The sequence below is a fragment of the Hesperophylax consimilis genome, chromosome 20, assembly GCF_061612785.1.
Source record: "Hesperophylax consimilis isolate HC1 chromosome 20, BYU_Hcon_1.0, whole genome shotgun sequence".
NCBI lineage: Eukaryota > Metazoa > Arthropoda > Insecta > Trichoptera > Limnephilidae > Hesperophylax > Hesperophylax consimilis.
The window spans coordinates 16,864,841-16,885,831 of NC_142855.1; the positions used below are offsets into that span (position 1 = coordinate 16,864,841).

The following is a 20,991-nucleotide window of genomic DNA, read 5'->3' on the forward strand; positions in this document are numbered from 1 at the left end:
AGCTCGTACAAAAATTTTATAATCCACATAGTTATTTATTTATTAACGCCCTATTGGGCTGTTATAATAAGATTATAAATTAAATTAAAAATAACAGTGACTTTCTTAACAACAGAAAAATAAGAATGACAACAATATATCGTAAATAAATAAATCATGAAATTTAATAGGTATATATAAATATTTTTTTTCTTTATTTTTTCCCAATTTATAATTTGACATTACAAGTTTTATAATAATAGGAAAGGGAACCCACTAAGGCGCAACCTGTGCGTGGGTAATTTAAGTTTATACATTAGATTTTTGTACCTAAAAATAAAAATAAGCATAATAAAGAAAAACGGTAGGATTAAATTAAAGTTAGTCTAAAAGATTGTGCAAAGAGATGCATATTAAAAATAAATCAAAGTAAAAATAAAGATTGTAAGATAATATATATGAATTAAAAGAACACAAAATAAAATAATAAAAACTATACAGAAACAAAATAGAAAAAAATTAAATTAATAATCTTTCAACATTTGCATTGTACAGCAAATATACTTGGCAAATTAATTATACGCAATATATTATATATAGAATATACTTTGTAAATTAATAAGAAGCAATATACTACATATACAAAATACTTGAAAAGTCTTGAAATATATAGATTTTTTAAAATTATCTTTGCCCGGGACATTTTATTTTCATATTTTTTATGTAAACTTCTGGAGGATGAAAGGAGTGGGGTAGGGAAGGAGATGTGGTAGAGGAAGGTTGGGGAGTACCTGGTTGTTTACATCTGCTTACAAAATACGACGTTTAATGTCATTTCAAGCACGGTTTGGATTCTGAACGAATGATTGTTTTTCACTTTACGTAGGTACTATAGATTACGTTCTGTGTAACTTGCGTTATTAATCTCTTCAACACTGGTGCAAAGCCGTATCCAACATTTATTGTGGAGTTCGATTGCTTCGAAACATTTTTGCGAAAAAACTGAACACTAAGTTGTTTCGCAAAAAATCACATGACAAAGTCATCCAATTCAGCGCGATTTTGTTTCCGCTTCTTGCAACGAAAGAGGACAAATTTTCATGTTGTTACAGCTTATTATGTATTTTTTAAAGCTTTAACGCATTATTGTTTTCACATATATAAAATATGTAATGCTTGATACTACTTAAGAAAATGATTTTAAAATTTTTGGTATTAAATTTTTTTTTTTTAAATTATTCTATGTAATTTGGATTAAAATTGGATGTCAGAGGGTATTTTTTAAACAGTAAGGTAAAATAAACATAACACAAAAGTAATTCAAATAACTGTTTCATGTCAAAAATGCTCATTTACAATGAAGTGATAATTTCTAAAGCAAAAATAAATAAAATTTAACTAAAATTCATTCAGAATAAGTCTACGATAATAAATCTTTAAAAATTCGCCATACTAGTAGAAAACATGTCCGTCACTACCAGTGTTAATTTGAATGAACATTGAAATTCATTTACAATATTCTGGCAAATGACTGTGAACAGCGAATTGAACTGATGTTATTATTATAGAACACATCTTAATGCGTTAAAATATTTGTAATTCGAGTAGAACATATTGAAATCTCACCTTAAATGAAGTAATCAATGACGGCGGAAATTTGATGAAACAATCAGCAGATGTCAAAATATTTATCGTTGTTGTGGCGGGAATAAGGATTTCAATCGAGCGGGAAAAATAGACGCCACAGAATAAGATACAAGAAAGCAAAAACATGGCTTTTCTAAATTGCTACCGTTACGGTAAAAAAAATTACAAAGTTCATGTTAATTTGAATTAACACTGAGGATGAAAGGGTTAACGGGGACCTTTCAACTGCCAAATAAACAAAATAGCGCTAGATGGCCATTTCATGACAATATTACATTTAAATGCCTGCGAAACAAGTGGGCTTCGTTATTGCCTTCAACAGCTCGGCTGGGGAAGGATTTGCCGTCCTCTGTGTTTTTTTCATATCATAGCACGGATCTCATACCACAATTCCTCTACATTCACTCTTTCCGTTCCTCAAAAAGATCTTATACAAAGCTTACCCAAAGATGACATGGGCTAATAAAACAAATACAATTCGACAAGATTTTCTTACCTTCAATTATCACAAAAATAAAAATAGTCTTATTACTTTTGGAACCGGTTCCAAAATAAGCTGTTAAAAGCACCGGCTCCTGTCAACTGTAACCGCTGTGACATCTCTTTTGCACAGACTCACCAACACTGTTACCAACGTAACAGATTTCCCAGCTATATAAATACATTTTACAATAGTAAATAATTATTATAATGACGGGAGTCCCCTTTAAAGGTATTTTTTTGAGAAAATAGTGATGTTACTACCGATAATATTTTTAATATTCGAAATATTTAGAATATTAATTGATTTTTTTTTTACATATTCACGAACTAGAGGTTCAACCACCGATGGAATCTCAATTTGTTGTCTTTTATAACAATACTAGTGGGCCCAGGCAAATGTTGTCCTGCCCCGTCATATTGTTGTAATCCATAAATAAGAGGTGGTTCCTGTGAGTTCTTTTCATAACTGGGTACAATGAGTACAGGCACGAAAAAATACCGGTTACAAAATACTCAAAATTATTTTATACCGACCTGAAGATTACAATAAGTAATTCGTAAACTGTACTCAGATAATTTCTGCCCACAACGATTCCTCCCAAATTTTTTACGTAAAATTGATTCCCCCAATAATTATTCGAATTCATGAAATTGAGGAGGATTTCATGTGAAAGATAATTCCCCACAATTTTCTTATTCAATATACCTACTAAAAATAACCTACCAAGAATACCTGTTAAAATTACCTAGAGTACCTATTCAAAGTACCTACACAAAGTGTTTGCTTTATTCGATAATAAAATTTTAATCTGAAATATGAAAAATGTTGTCAAAAAAACTAAGGATGGGATTTTTCGGAGAATTTGAACAATTCATCAAATTTCAACGTCCATTTTCGGGTTCTGTGAAAGTCCTATTCAAGTTCTGTTATTATATCATTATAGGCTAGTTGCTTGACAGAACTGAAATAAAAACAGAACTTGAAAAAATCTTTCACAGAACTTGTAAATGAACGTTGAAATTTGATGAATTGTTCAAATTCTCCGAAACAACCCGTCCTAACCACATTTTTACTTGATTTTTTTACTTCAGTCATAGAAAAATTGTGAGAAATTGATATTTCGAAAACAAATTCGTTTTGTTTGGAGAATTTGTAAGAACAACTGTAACTTCATTTTTTTCTCATTCATATAATAAAAAATCTTTTTAAAGTTAAATCGATTGTTACGATAGAGGCGCGATTATTATTCATTTTGGCTAAGTTTAGGATTTTATTAATGAAATCCAGTATAAGTATTTGAGGCAAAGTGGAACGAATTATTATTTTTCTTTCTAGTGTCAAAAAAATTAACCATTTCCGCATGATAGAAAAAATATGTTATTGTTTACTTGCGTTTCAATGGATACGGGACATTTACAACGTTGCTACCTCATTCTCAGCAACTTCACAGCGTATTTATCGTGTAAGTTTGTCTTTTTAGTAGGTATTTATTTTTGTATGGGAAAAAAAAATTATTTATCTTTTTTACTCCTACTATCATGTAGAATCACCTCTCGAAGTTTGTGCACTTATCTTCCGGACACCCTGTATATTACACCAATCGAGTGGTCGGCGGTAAATGAAAAAAACAAACATTAATTAAAAAGTTTTAACATTATAATTTATTAAAGGTAAATATTTGTATGACATAACATGTGATTTAAATAAATAACAATGATAATAATTAAGTCAATTATGAATACAGTATACATTAGAATACCATCAATTACCCTGTCTCTCTGCAGCAGTAGGCAGTGAAAGAATAAGGCCACACATTTTGGAATAAAAATTATATATTTATTATAGAGGTTATATTGTTAATATATTATTGTGTAGAGGAGTGTAATTGTCAATCTTTGGAAAGAGTAGAAAATATCAAATATCTTGGCTAAAGGCGATGCACTACGTCGTGTAATATTTTAAATTGAGCCGCTATCAATAACACTTCTTACGTAGATGGCGATAAGGTTTAAATTCCCGCTTAACACCATCCGCCTGTTTTGATTTATGCAAGAAAAAAACATGGCCAAAAATTGCCTTTTATTTTATTTTGTGGATGTTCAGGCATAAATATTAAATTTTTTTCCAATCATTTTATAAATAACTTAATTTGCCACATTATACAATAAAATCATAACCAAAAATGGGTTCGTAAGTAGGAGATTTTGAACTTTAAAGCAGTTTTCATTGGCATTTTACATTATTTTTTTCTGGGCTTATAAAAAGACTTATCTAAAAAATACTCGATTATTTCAAAGGCCAAGATGTATTCTACTCGCAGTATTTAATTAAAACATCTGAAACATTTCTAGGCGACCAAATTTTCAAACCAAAAACACATGATTTTGCATTACTACGTAGTGCATCGCCTTAATAATTGATAGAAATCTAAAATGGAACAATTGATTACTATGGTATAATTTTTTTTTCTTCTCTCCTTTTTAAAATACATAATAGTTTATTATAATTTTTACATTATGGTCACCCTACATGTTTACTACATTATACTGTAATGAGTCAACTGGAATTAGCTGAATAGGTACCCAATTCTTAGAAACATTAATGCAACAATATTGTTCTATGGATAATTTAGTAAAAGTGACTTCAAATATAGTGATAACTCGGGAACAGGGACCTCGAATATAGCGATAATTTAGTAAAATCAACATCAAATATAGTGATAACTCCGGAACAGGGACCTTAAATATAGCGATAATTTAGTAAAAACAACATCAAATATAGTGATAACTCGGGAACAGGGACCTCAAATATAGCAATAATTTAGTAAAAACAACATCAAATATAGTGATAACTCGGGAACAGGGACCTCGAATATAGCGATAATTTAGTAAAAGCAACTTCAAATATAGTGATAACTCCGGAACAGGAACCTCAAATATAGCGATAATTTAGTAAAAACAACTTCACAAATAGCATATGGCATACGTAAGTTCTCATCTCAAATTTTCATCTGTCATTTGGAATCCTCAATACCGAACTTATATTAACTGAATAGAAATTTATAATTTTTTTTTTTGAAACTCCCGTCGTATCGCTTTGAAAATCATCAATGTAACCCTATCACTCTTTACAAATGAAGAAAAAATTTCGACGTACGGTTTCACAAGCCTTATTACAAAAGATGCATTTCGTTGCCCTAAACGCAATACCAGATCGAATATCTTATTTTACACACAATCCAAATGAAAATACGCCTAAAACTCTTTACTCAGAAGTAACTGTAAAACATACAATTCCCTAAGAGATATTGGTATTTAACGTTGTACTCTTAAAATTTTAACAATCAAATTAACATTACAATGTACTTAAACTAAAACAATTCTTTTTTAGTGCCCGTCTATTCTTTTCATATTTTTTCTTTCACTTATAACTTTAAATATATATTTAAATTCCTAACCTGTAACCATAAAAAAGACTGGAAATGGATCTTAACTTGTTTATTTTATACTCAACAACTTAAATGCAAAATTAATTTACATGTATAACTGTATGTTTTCTAAATATACGCAAATAAAATTAAAATAGTGATAACTAGGGAATAGGGACATCAAATATAGTGATAACGCAGTAATAGGGACCTCAAATATAGCGATAATTTAGTAAAAATGACTTCAAATATAGTGATAGCTCTGGAACAGGGACCTCAAATATAGTGATAACTCTGGAACAGGGACCTCAAATATAGTGATAACTCTGGAACAGGGACCTCAAATATAGTGATAACTCGGGAACAGGGATCTCGAATACAGTGATAATGCAGTAATAGGGACCTCAAATATAGTGATACTTAAGTAAAAATGATTTCAAATATAGTGATAACTCGTGAACAGGGACCTTGAATATAGTGATAACTTGGTAAAATGTAAAGAAATAAGGTGCTGGTCATCAATTAGTCGTCAAATGTGATGGACCATGAAACAACCCAGTCTAATAAAATAATACATGTGGCGCTACAGAGAGACAGAGAGAGACGTAATGTATAGACAATTATTAGAATTATTTCGAGTAATAATAACTCAATACTTTTTAGTTACACACACTAAACACAAGGGCTTACAAAAAATCTTAAAAAATTATTAGCAATTGAATTTCCTCAGCGTACGTATATTTATGTATATTGGTGAAGTACGGCAGACCCATTATATTCAAATTAAAAACATTTTATCGGCTGTCACAAGACAAAAGGGCATAAGTGAAAAAAATGCAATTTCTTAATGTGAATACTGCAGAAGAGAACTGCTTCCAACTGCCCGAAGCTAGGGGAGATGAGGAAGGAGAAGGTTGGAATAATCAGGTACCTGGGGAAGTGGGGATCTTCCTCTTTCTCTTCCCCATCTGTTCACATTCTCCATGAACTCACATAATGCAGATTCGACAGAATATCTGTATAGTAGGGACCGTCGATATCTTTTTTCGAGAATTTAGAATTTTTTACTTTTTTCGGCAACAAACAAAATGGTTTCGGGCTCGGTCTACTACGCTTCAACGCATTTTAAAAGACATTAAACAGCTGATATCGAATATGATAATCGACTCCAAATGTGAAGTAGATTCACCAGTTTACCGCTTGTACTATGAGTTTCCGGACACCGTGTATAAGATAAATAATATTGACAAATTAGATCAAATGATGCAAACTATGGTCAAATTTGATGGAATGTTGCCATATATGGTCAAATTAAATTAAATATGGTCAAATTAATTCAAATGTTGCCAAATATGGAAAATTAAATGTTGCCAAATTTGGTTAAATTAATTCAAATGTTACCAAATATGGCCAAATTAAATAAAATGTTGCCAAATTTGGTCAAATTAATTCAAATGTTACCAAATATGGTCAAATTAAATGTAGCCAAATTTGGTAAAATTAATTGAAATGTTACCAAATATGGTCAAATTAAATTAAATGTTACCAAATTCGGTCAAATTAATTAAAATGTTGCCAAATATGGTCAAATTAAATGTAGCCAAATTTGGTAAAATTAATTGAAATGTTACCAAATATGGTCAAATTAAATTAAATGTTACCAAATTCGGTCAAATTAATTAAAATGTTGCCAAATATGGTAAAATTAAATGTTGCAAAAATTTTGTCAAATTAATTCAAATGTTACCAATATAGTCAAATTAATTTAAATGTTGCCAAATTTGATCAAATTCAAATGTTACCAAATATGGTCAAATTAAATGTGGCCAAATGTGGTAAAATTAATTCATATTTTGACAAATATGGCAAAATTAGATCAAATATTGCCAAATTTGGTAAAACATCATGAGATCTGAACAAATGACATTTAAAAACCTTTAACTATGGCGAAATCACAAAAAACTCTCTAATATTGTCAATGGTTATTGTACAGGGTGTCTGCGGGTAAAGTACACAAGCTTTGGGAGGTGATTCTGCAAGTAAAAAAGATACATAACTTTTTCCAAAATTTTATGGTAGTTTTCAGGTACAAAAGTAGAATTGTTTGAATGGAAAAAAATAATATTATTTTATGGAAAAATACTTTGTATGGAAAAAAAAACAAAGGAATTTCCAAAAAAAATTTTTTTATCATCTCCTAAAGTTTGTGCTTTTACTCCCGGACACCCTGTTTATATTGTTATGGTTGAAAATAGTTAACCTTGCTAACCATAATAGTTAAATGTGAATGGTAGCAGAAGTCGGGGACGCCCGAGGAAGACATGGCACGATCAAGTGAATCAGATACTCGAGTCGGGCCATGTCAAGAGTCAGAATAATAGATGAGTATGTATAAGTGGTTTGGTGCCACTTCTCTCTGCCTACCCCTCTGGGGAAACGGCGTGTTGGTTAGTTAGTTTTATTTTACCTTGCGAAATTTTTTTTACATGATTGGATTATTAGCATTTTTTTTCAGCTTAAAAGAAACAATTTTTTCATTTAATTCCCTTTTGACTTGTAACAGTTGAAGTGTGAGTAAACCCAGTTGGTTGTCACACTTGGAATATATAAGTCATAGAAATTTAAAAAAAAACTATTTTTTCTGTTTTTTATTCATATCTTCTTTTAGTCTTGCGATTTCGTCTCCGAGGGTGTCCATATTTTCCTGAAAATAAAAAAAAAAACATTTTAATTCATATTTAATACCTCGCTGCCACACATCAGGGTTGGTATCAGCACTCCATTGTGGAATGCTAGCCTCGCTTCTTGGTGCAACTTTCGAGTTTTCTGCATTTAGCCTTTTTTTCAATATCCTTTATCAGCTTTTCTCTCTCTCTCTTTTCTATATTCCCCAAATAAACAAACTCATCCACCTGCTCCAAGATTCATCATATACAACTACTACTGATACTGGAAGATATAACGAGTTTTATGAGGATGTGTTATTTGGTGACAGATATAGCACAAAGTTACTCAACGCCTTTTAATTTGTTTCGTGACAAATACGGCACTATGTAACTCGAGACTGAAGAGCTTCCGTACTGTTAGATCATAAATCAGCACTGCATTATCAGCATACAACAGGCAACACACTTTCAGATTGCTCATATTTGCACCACAAGTCCACATCTTTCAATTCTTGCACACAATAAATTATACATGTACAATTTTTTGTATTCAAACACCACATACTTGATACTATCTCTAAACATTTAAGCGATGTGGTATGTACAAAATAAATGCCTCTAGCGATGGAGATTTCCCGGCATTCAGTTTTGGATTCGTTCGACCTCGTTCAAAAAATGGTACATCCGAATATTCATACGAAAACATAAAAACTTGTAGCAGTTATACTTGCAACCCCGGTAATTTGAATGATAACTCTAATAGTTACTGTTACTGGATGTTGATTTCTACGAGCGCCTTACTTTAGCGAAAGTGTAGCCGCTCGTACTGAAGTCAGTGCTCAGCGGACAAATACGGTGAAAGTGAATCCTGAGAAGGACTGATGGGTGAATCTTCAGTCGACACGAAAAAGGATTTAACTAGTTTCTTGATACTGGTTATCTTAATTCTAATTATATTTACAATTTGTGACATCAATCATATGACAAAGTGGCGCCTGACTATTTATTTTAAGGTTAATACTTCACGTTTAATAATGTCACATGTGACAAAATAAATGCTTTGCAATTTGTCTCCAACTTACAAGCGATTCTAGGAACTATGTACACGCTCTGACGTAGATTCATTTAATAAGATATAGAGTCTTGGTTATGTAGTGTTATGTAACGCATCCTACGATGCATGAATCCAGTAAATTCCTATATTAGTTCCATTGCGCTTCGTAACGCAAAGGCGCCACTCGCCTTACAATCGTTCCGGGCACAACGGGAGCGACATAGTTCCTACCCTAGACCTAGAATGACCCTCCGAGTGAGTGATCGCGTTGATTGTGATATTAAAATAGCTCCTGCGCACGTGTTCCAAACAACGCCGCATGGACTTTGTTCCGAGTAGGATGGATGGATGTTCATATTCAGTTTATCTGCTTTATCATGATTTAAAAGTTTTTTGTATAATTTTTGATAGCTCATTAGATAATATATTCTGTTCTTAAAATCCATGTAAAAGCCAGGATGGTAGTAACACCAAATAAAATAATGAAAAGTTCTTCAATTACATTCGTAATTATACAATTTACATTTATTTATGTGTGTGTTTAAGCATGTCCCACCTGTACATTCAAGAGTGTGATTTTGTCATTAATTTTAGGAGAGATTAAATTTGTTGTGTTTCAAATAGTTTACATTATGTATATATTTTTAGAAAATATACAGTTTTTAAGTAAATTTGGACCAACATTGTACAAAAATCACGTTTAGCATTTTTGATGGAACGAAAAAGTAACAGAATAGAATGCATAAAACATGTAAAACAAACTTTGGCGAAAATGGCTGTAAGACCATGATGTAAACTATTTTCAATTTGGGAGGCGGATTTGGGTATTGCCGCCTCGGGATATTGGATAACCAACATCTCTGCCATAGGTCACCCCAAGTAGTTTGCTAAGTTTGGTGATTTAGCAGGGTTGACCAGGTTCATTGGGTGAGGTGTGTTCAGGATGCACCTTTCCACCAGCTGCGTGGCTTGCCAGATCGGGAGAGGCTGTTTTGAGGCGACCCTTTGATCTCTCCGATTGGTCTCTCGACCCATCGCTTTGCGCCTCAACGGGAATGATATACTCATACGTCCGTCACTCCTGGACACGCTGATCCCTAGATTCCTACCCACCCAACATACCTTTTACCTTCCCAGAACTCCAAAAGAAAAGCATCCCAAAGAAAACATAGGCCCTGTGTAGGGTTAATGTAAAAAATAAATAAACATACCTTAAGTGTAATATTCTTTAGTAAAGTGTCTTCGAGTAGAGATTGTAGTTTGGCGTTCATTTCTATGGAGAGTTCCAACGTCATGGTACTGTCAGACACCTCGTGGTTGAAAATAGAAGCCATGATGCCTCCGTGACGTCCCATTTCCATCTGCGAACAACACTAAATCATTACTACACACTCTTAACGCTCCTGCGCTGCAAGGAGAGCTAAGAAAACCGATATTCAGCATTGTGTATACACTTTTAAGGTATATTCAGATATCAGCCATATTCGCCGCAGCTGTGGGTAGCGAAAACATCAAGATCAATCTTATCGTGATTCATTTCAATGATAAGATGCTGTTAAGATTGTTTGGGCTTGATGAAGTCTTCAATAACAGACGCATGGTTTTTGTTTTTACTGCACATAACTGCATTTTTACTTTATTTAATGTTACAACGATTTAAAATTATTCCCGACCCGGACAAAACACTTTTACAAGTGGTCAGTTGACCATAATGACTGCTTGTTGCTATTTTATAGGAGAGAAGAAGTGAAAAATCCACTCGGCGAGGCTTTTATAATCTAATCAAGTAACACACACTGACAAGCTAATTGTCAAAACAAACACTGTCAAAGAAAGACAATTGAAAAGCAAAACATCTGTTTTATCTGTTAGCCCTAGTTTTACCTCTGACCGCTAGGTGCTAGGCAGAAGCCTGTAAAATAACTGGTGGTGAACTTTGCTAATGGTTCGTACATTTTCAACAGATGAATTATAATTCTTAAAATTAAATAAATAGGGGTTCACGCAAAATATCAAACAACATTATATTTTAAATATTTGATGGACGATGATGATATCGATAGACAAAGACGAGCTCTCAGGGTTAAAGCAAACATGCTCAGTAGAAGATTTCGCCTTTGCAGTACCGCTGTAAAAAGGACGCTCTTCCTTTCCTTCTGCGCAACGTTGTACACGTGCATACTACGGGCAAACTACAAAGAGTAGTATAAAAAGGCTACGGGTCCAATACAATAACGCCTTCCGCACAATGTTTTGTCTCCCCAGATACTGCAGCGCTTCCCGTATGTTCACGGAGGGGCGAGTTCCCGGATATGCAGCCCTTATTAGATCCAGGGTGGCAGGAATGAGGGAAAGGATAAGCAGCTCTGGAAATATCCTTATCATCCTCCAGCATTGACGCACACTGGAGAAAAATACTAGCGCAAATTTCATCAGTATATACTTGCTCCTGATGAGGTGAACTTTGTTCATGAAACATGTAGAGATTATATATATATATATTTTTTATATATTAACTCCACACAGGAGGCCCTGAAGAAAATAATTTCCCTCAGGGCCTATGTCATCTTTGGGGATGCTGTGTGGAGGGTCTTTTTGTGGAGAGGAAGGAGTGAACATGGGTCTTGAAGAGTCCCATGTTGTAGGAGGGAGGAAACACAGAGGCCGGCAGTTCGTTCCACAGCCGAGCTGTTGAACTTAAGAACGAATCGTAGAAGCGACCCGTTCTCATGTGACAAATGTCAACCGTGTACAAATGTTGGGCGCGCGTTTGGCGTGTATCCCGACTACGCACCGGTGCCGAAGGGATCAATGACGCTAGTTTCTCAGAGCATGTGATGTAAACAAAGTTATTTGTGTTTTAATATAACTTATTTATTTATTTTATTTCTTGATCTCAAAAAAGACATTGTTCTTTGGGACCGTCGATATGTGTATAGGTGTTAAACCTAATCTAACGTAATCGAACCTAACCCAACCCAACCTAACATAACCTAACCCAACAAATGGAGCTCTGTGGTGTAGCCGCAATATTTGTCTGCGAATTAATTTGTATTTTATACATACTGTAGTCAAGTAGGGGAATAACAACAATAAGGCGAATAGTGGAATAGTCTGTACGTTTTGGTGGGGTTCGATATTACGGCACTGATGAATCATTCATTGCCTGCACGACAGACTTAGAACATTTGTTGGAATAGGATAAGAATAGGATAGGAATAGGAATGGAACAGGTTTGGTGAGGGAATGATGAACATAGGTTAAAAACAGATGCATATATGTAGTTGTCAACATGTGGTATCACAAATGCGACAATACAAAAATAAGAGGTATGCTGTTGGGTTAGGTGAGGCAATCCAGGTCCTGCAAATGAATTTGGGAGCCACCTCCAGGCTGGAGCCCCAAAATGCCTGATAGAACTACTTGATTCTGTGCAAAGTAGGGCAGTCCGTCATCCTGTTTGACCGATTGCCATCTGTAATGTATGCCCAGATGCAATGGAGGCATGCTGAGTCTGTTCTACAGGTATTTTAATGGAGCCTGCTCGAATGAGCTAGCAGCATTGATTTAACGTGCTCCGGTATACATACGCGAAACTCGACGGACACCCGTTCACAATTGACGTCGGCTTCATAAAAAATGGGTCGTGTTTTCGACTCATTTTTGTGTACCGTCTACCGGCTTTTTTATTTTTTCTCTTTCATATAATTCGGGCTTTTTCGAGATCTGCAATAATAAATCTATTCCTACAGCCCCTACCTTAATCCGCCTCACAAAGTTGCCCAACCGGGTGGCGATATCGTTCCCTTGTCTTTATACTGTACAAAGAGGGGCGCTCAAAAAATAAAAAAAATATACATAAAATTATAATTTTCACTTATAATTATTGTTACAACATCTAGTATGAAAGAGATGGCATGACAGAGTGAGAAAGAAAGGACTAAAGAAAGAAAAAATATTGTGACCGATTGTTCATTGTCTCTTCACTGTGTTAAATACAGTTCCAAGATAACTAAACACAGTGACAATTCAACACACTTTTAAAAAGTGATATAAAGTCATTAGAAACGATGAAATTTTCTTTATTTTTAACCTAACTTAACCTACTTAACCCAGTCAAGGCGATGCACTACGTAGTAATGCAAAATCATGTGTTTTTGGTTTGAAAATTATGTCGCCTAGAAATGTTTCAGATGCTTTAATTAAATACTGCGAGTAGAATACATCTTGGCCTTTGAAATAATCGAGTATTTTTTAGATAAGTCTTTTTATAAGCCCAGAAAAAAATAATGTATAAGGCCTATGAAAACTGCTTTAAAGTTCAAAATCTCCTACTTACGAACCCATTTTCGGTTATGATTTTATTGTATATTGTGGCAAATTAAATTATTTATAAAATAATCGGAAAAAAATTAAATATTTATGCCTGAACATCCACAAAATAAAATAAAAGGCACTTTTTGGCCATGTTTTTTTCATGCATAAATCAAAACAGGCGGATGGTGGCGGGAATTTAAACCTTATCGCCATCTACATAAGGGGTGTTATTGATAGCGGCTCGATTTAAAATATTACACGACGTAGTGCATCGCCTTAATAAAGTTTTTGTTTCATCACTTTCCATGACTTTATATAACTTTTTAAAGATGTGATGATTTATCCGGTCGCCGTTAAATACGGCCTATTGACTATTATTTCGCCGTCCCAATTCACACTCCGCATAAATAATGATAGAAATATTAATATTTATTTATTACATACCGGTGTAGATTTTCCATTAGCAGGCTTTTGAGTAAAAAATTAATTCATTTATAACAGTTGGTTTCATGTAATTAAAATTTGATGTTTTCACTATTCTGTCATGAAACCAGGGTATCTGGCATGGAAGAACGATAAAGGTTTTATCGATAATGTCGGTAACTTGTCATTGTTCCAGAACATGGCTGCAGATCGCCAACGAACAAACAACAGTTCACAACAACTAAGTGTTATTAACTCCATAGGCCTAAGCCATATTTTGACAGAAGGTCGGATAATTTCCGCTTTGCAATAAATTCCAAATAAATGGAATATTTCTGAATGTATACGAAAACTAAAAATTGCTTTTAAAAGGTATTATAAATAAATATATAATTTTTGATATATTTAAATTTTTAATGCAATTTTTTTTTTTTTTTTTTTAAATGTTTAATTTTACGTTTTTGTAACATAAATTACTGATAATGAAGAAATATATAAAACACACACGCATTTTATTAGACAAATGTATTAAAAACGTTACTGTCACCTTACATTTTTGTTGCTTGATATAAGAGTAGTTAATAAAAAATTCACGAATTTTCATAATTTTTTATCAAATTGCGTTCGGAACCACAGCACAGTTTAATTCTTCTATGGTTAACTCCTGGATACATGTAAATATAAAGCGTGGTGTTTTCTCTTTCTAACACCATTTAGATCACATTTCTCACCATGACCGTAAGGGGTATACAATGATTTCTATGCGACCATATGAGCGCCAACCCAACAGCGAACCAATTCGCTTAAAGAGACAATCTAAATCTTATTTTATCGGTCGATTATGATAGATACCCTTACACTAAAGCAAACATTAACTGTTTGCACGCGGCCGTATCAACTGTTGTTACGGCGAAAAGTCTATACTCACACGCGGCTGTATCAACAGTTGATACGGAAACTTTGACGGCCGATATTCCAGCGCTCTTTCGTCATAAATAGTATTTCTTGCTCACTTGGACATTCGTAGAACTATCACGATGCTGACATCTACAAGAATTTCTCAAATATAAAATTGCCACATTATTTCATAAAAAAAGATCGATAATCAAGTGCGCCTCTTCGCGCCTTTTAGTCCTTTAGTTTACATTTTTGTCAACGGATGGCGTTAGTACTAGAATGTCATTCATAACTTTTCATAACTAAAAATGATAAGTGATCATGGTGTCCCACTTGTGTCTATCACCTAAGTACACACACGCCGAGTGAATGGCCACATGTGACCACATTCAAAAGATACAGTACGTCTTTGTATGAAATTTTATGTTTTTGTTTTTATAAACATCTAGGAGTGTTGACACACGAGGATTTGTTTTCATATTGTGGAGAATAATCTGTTCTGTCTATATAGTCCAATAAATCATGCCAGAATGCTATAATTTGACATTTAATTGCGTGCATAGGTATTTGAAAATATGTACCACGTACGGGTATAGATAAAACGGAGCAAATTAACGCGTTCAAAAGGTTAATATGGCAGATAGAGGCCGTTAAAATGTGGATACACAGTGGAAGATAGAGGCTATTGAAATATGGATACACAGTGGCCGATAGAAGCCATTAAAATGTGGATACACACTGGCAGATAGAGGCCATTGAAATGTGAATTCCAAGTCCACCCACCTTGTTGCAGTCGCTGGCACGGTTGGCGAGTGCCCCCGTCGGGGCACTGGCCAACATGGCGCGCAGCACGCGGCTCTTGCGCTGCAGCTCGGCCGTCAGCTGCGCCGAGTGCCCCTCCAGGAACTCCAGGCGCTCCGAGCGGCGGGCCCCAGCCCTTTGCAGCTGCACTATTCGCTCCACCAATTGCTGCCTGTCCACCTGCAAAACACAAAAAAAGTTTAAAAATAAATAAAAAACAGGAGTTCTATGAAGTGGAAAACACAGATTTTTTTACCTGTAACCTCCCGAAGCAACGCAAAATAATTTTTTTATCATAATTAATTGGATTTCTGAATATGTTGCCATCGTGAATAACATATTGTGAATTTCTGAACATGTAGGCATCGTGGATAAAGATATTGGGAATTTCTGAACATGTTGGCATTGTGGATAACGATATTGCGAATTTCTGATCATGTTGGCACCGTAGATAACAATAATGAGGATTTCTGAACATGTTGGCATTGTGGATAACGATATTGCGAATTTCTGATCATGTTGGCACCGTAGATAACAATAATGCGGATTTCTGAACATGTTGGCATCGTGGATAATGAAATTGCGAATTTCTGAACATGTTGGCATCGTAGATAACAATATTGGGGATTTCTGAACATGTTGGCATCATGGATAATGAAATTGCGAATTTCTGAACATGTTGGCATCGTAGATAACAATATTGGGGATTTCTGAACATGTTGGCATCGTAGATAACAATATTGCGGATTTCTGAACATGTTGGCATCGTAGATAACAATATTGCGGATTTCTGAACATGTTGGCATCGTAGATAACGATATTGCGAATTTCTGATCATGTTGGCATCGTGGATAAAGATATTGCGAATTTCTGAACATGTTAGCATCGTAGATAACAATATTGCGGATTTCTGAACATGTTGGCATCCTGGATAACGATATTGCGAATTTATGATCATGTTGGCACTGTAGATAACAATATTGCGGATTTCTGAACATGTTGGCATCGTGGATATTGGGGATTTCTAAAAAACGTTGGCATTGTGGATAATGATATTGCGAATTTCTGATCACATTGGCATCATGGATAATGATAAGCGCCCTTGAGGTGATATCTCACAAAAGCGGCGCTATACAAATTATCCAATAAATAATAATAATAATAATTACGGATTTCTGAACAAGTTGGCATCATGGATAACGACATTGCGGATTTCTTGGCAAAACAAGAAACATTCAACCCTTTTGTTACCCACATAAACCAGATTCCCCTATCTGACATTTTTTCTATTATCAAGCATAGATCTGGCAATGTTTGGGCAGAGTATTGGCACATTGCTGATAACAATGTGGTATACATTAGTAAATGATAGAAAAAGTCAGAGACGCCCGAGGAAAACTTAACTCTTATTTCTGAACTAGAATGTGATATTGAGTCAAATTATATTCAATATATAATTATTTCATCAAGTGAAGGGAAGAAAAGATACAAAGCAAATAATTATTTGTGGTAAAATGAAGCGTACGTGATGAACCAAGAGGTGCGAGGACAATGTATGACTTGGAAGTGAATGATTGAAGAAGTCGAGGACGCCCGAGGAAGACATGGCAAGATCAAGTGAAACAAATAATTATTATAATAGAAAACAATACAATACTTTTACAATGCACCCAGTTGACATGTACACATAAATTAAAACGTTCGTTTGTTCAAAATCTTAAATCTCCCAAAGTTCGTAAACGATTGCTTTCAAATTTTGACACAACGTTGCATTCGAATAAGCAAGTGTTTTTATATACATATATTATATAGATGTCGCTTGCGAAAGGTAAAAACATGCTATTTTTGAAAAACAGAGCCATCTGTTGGACAAACATGCTTTTTCTGAAAAACAGCGCCATCCGTATAAGCAACAAGTGGTATTGTTTCTCTATCTGCACAGACAGACTGAGCCACAGCAATGCGTTATGGGGTACAGCTAGTGAGTAATAAATGTAAAATTCTAAATGCATATAAGGGTCATTCCCCCGAGCAGGTCAAAAAGTGTTTGCACGATTTTCATGTTAAATATTTATTATATTACTAGCATAAGTGGCTTGAAGTTGTGGCATTACTAAAGAACTAACTCAGTTTAAAGTTTCATTTGAAAATCTTTAAAACTTTCCGAAATAATCAATATTTTGTGGTCCACAGAAGTGATTTTCGAACCACAAATATTGCTTTTTTTAAATATTGAAGACAATATTAGTGATTTATAAACGAAAATCTGAAACAGAAAAATCAGAAAAGGATACGGTCACATCTAGGACACGAACCGAGGACCCTTGTCTTTCCGGAACACTGCTCTACCACTGAGCTAATGGGACCCTATCCCCCTCGGTCACTTTTAACTGTATCATACTTCGAATAAGAACTACCAACATTATCTTCATTTTTTCACCACACATTTTTATTGGCAACTATCTTTATGTATGATCGCAAGATTCAACCCGAACTAAATGCAATCTAGACAGCGTCTTTTTAGATAAACCTATCTTATTTTTTTAAATTTTTTTTCTAATGTGCGACATCTATTGACTTTTCTGCAAGTCTAGAATGAATATTTATTTTTCGGAATAACTTTATTGAGTAAAACCTCAAATTGTAATATTTAAATATTGAAGACAATGTTGGTAGTTCTTATTCGAAGTATGATACAGTTAAAAGTGACTGAGGGGGATAGGGTCCCATTAGCTCAGTGGTAGAGCAGTGTCCCGGAAAGACAAGGGTCCTGGGTTTGTGTCCTAGATGTGACCGTATCCTTTTCTGATTTTTCTGTCTCAGATTTTCGTTTAGAAATCAATAATATTGTCTTCAATATTTAAATATTACAATTTGAGGTTTTACTCAATAAAGTTATTCCGAAAAATAAATATTGCTTTTTTTAAAAAAAAAAAAAGAAAGACAAACAAACAATCCCGGGTTACGAATAACCTGACAATATTTGAAAATCTCCTACTACCACCACAGTAAGCGGAAAATATTGCTTTTGTTGTGATGGAGGACTTAGCCAGCCGAGGAATTGAACACACTACGCCTGGGTGGGACCCAAACGCGATGTCAACTCAGCCACTGACCGGTGGATCATTTCGGAATGTTTTAAACATTTTCAAATGATACTTTAAACTTAGTTATTTCTTCAGTCACAACTTGAAGTCACTTATGCTAATAATATATGAGTCGTGTAATTTCTATACCCGCTATATCAACTTTCATTGATTTGGAGAAAACCGCAAAAAACTGTCACATCTCTAGCGTACATAAGTAATTGCAATACAATTTTTTTATATAATGAATTGGAGTAATAAAATTTCGAAAAGCATTTATTTTTCTATATATGTCTAGCAATAATTAAGTAATTTCGATAAATAAAATGGATAAAGCGGATTTTGATACTCACTTCGTGATATAGAGGCTTTTGAAAGTCAACTGAGCCGACATGGCGGGTTCAGAAACACACGCGTAGATCATTTTGACACACGAGCGTGGCGTCAGAGCAGCGGCCATATTGTATTTTGGCAAAATAACTGCTTGTGATTGGTTGAATCCGATATAGCGCGTTTTGATAGTAACTTTCTGTATGATATAGCGGATTTGGTTTCTCACTCGCAGTTTTAACATGGTTTTTGGTCATGATAAGGAGGGTTTTGAAACTAAATTTTAGGCTCCTCTTGTTGCTCGCAAAAATGTGAACAAGATGTCATACTCAGATCAATTTGTCAAAAAATCGGATATAGCGGGTATAGAAATTATAGGATTCATATTAAATATTTAACATGAAAATCGCGCAAACACTCTTTAACCTGCTCGGGGGAATGACACTGATAGCACCAGAGTTCGAGGCATTTCTGGAATCCTAAGGGAAGGGTTAACCATAAATTATTAGTATTTTGTCAATAGATTACCTGAACATCGAGGATTGGCTCCAGCGAGTCTGTTTGTGAGTTTTGTTGGGCTGATGATCCCTCGAAACTACTCAAAGAACTACAGGAACCTGGAATAAGAACACTTATTATATTTCTATACCCTTAAACAACATTACATTATTAATATTATTATTTGTTGTGAACTTCTGCAACTTATAAATACCTACAATAACAACACGACAAAATACACTATTCCACTGCAACACACACAAGCGCAATTACATTGCGAACTCCCCAATACAACGGTTTCACACTATGGGAAACCAATACTTAGGTGATGTCGATATATTTAATATTAACTTTGCGAATTTTGTGGATTACGCAAAAGACTTATTTCAACACTATTCCTATAAGTTATATTTTTGTAAACCAGTCAAATCGCTGTATTTTTTAATTTATGTTCTTGTTATTTTTAATTTTGTCTCTTGCATATACTATTTTTTAATGTAATTATATTTTTATTATTTCTTTCTCATGTTTCAAAACTGTTTGTCATTAAAATTGTACCACCTACATGTAAAAGCCCTCTGGGCGTTAAATAAATAAATAAATTACATTGATACATTATTTTGTTACCTGGATATGTAAAAGCAAAAAACGTAATATGAACATGGTGAGAGAATTGAGAGTTATTCTCGTCCCAGACAGAGTTCGTATGCACGTCATCGACGATCATCCTAAAAGTAGTTCTTAAAAATAGGTTCCTTCTCACACGTCTTGTATGAAAAGGAAAAAGACGGAAGATAATAGAATGTCGAATGTCTAATCATATTCCTACGGCCATTTAGCGAATGTGTGTTTCTTTGCGATTGTATTGCTATTACTTATTTATTTGACCGGTCAGTGGTTGAGTGGGCATAGCGCTTGGGTCTCACCCGAGCGTCGCGTGTTCGATTCCTCGGCTGGCTAAGTCCTCCATCACAACACAAGCAACATTTTCGGCTTTCTGTGGTGGTAGTAGGAGATTTTCAAACATTGTTGGGCTATTCGTAACCCGGGAATGTTTGTCTTTCTTTTAAAAAAAAAAAAAAAAATTTGTTTAATATCCACGGTATAGATATTCCATAAACAATAATTCCATGACACTAGCACACTAGACACTAGACACAAGCATCATCAAATACTAGAAATAATAAAAATATAACAAATAACTGTGGCGTTTGATTGTAAAATGACAACAGAAAATTAAATAATTAATTAAAGTACTTACAAAATATAATATACGAGTTTAAGTGGACTTTATATTATTTTTCCGACTTTATGTCCGTGTTTAATCTTCCCCACAGGAAAAACTAAACCCTTCCACACACTTTTCCACAAATGAACATCTA

At 34.1% G+C, this 20,991-nt stretch overlaps 1 protein-coding gene across 2 annotated transcripts in view; it reads right to left on the minus strand.

The window, feature by feature from the left end:
- Positions 1-7,258: 7,258 nt before the first annotated feature.
- LOC149414211 (uncharacterized) overlaps positions 7,259-20,991 on the minus strand; it is a 36,069-nt gene continuing 22,336 nt past the window's right edge. Inside the window, exons 10-14 of one of the 2 annotated variants that reach the window (XM_089643651.1) lie at positions 19,640-19,728; positions 15,678-15,875; positions 14,019-14,042; positions 10,469-10,618; positions 7,259-8,241 (exon numbers count right to left, since the gene is read on the minus strand). In XM_089643651.1, coding sequence (XP_089499777.1) covers positions 8,170-8,241; positions 10,469-10,618; positions 14,019-14,042; positions 15,678-15,875; positions 19,640-19,728 — 533 coding nt within the window. In that variant the 3' untranslated portion in view covers positions 7,259-8,169. The remainder of the gene's footprint in view (positions 8,242-10,468; positions 10,619-14,018; positions 14,043-15,677; positions 15,876-19,639; positions 19,729-20,991) is intronic. The other variant, XM_089643652.1, reaches the window with a different exon arrangement.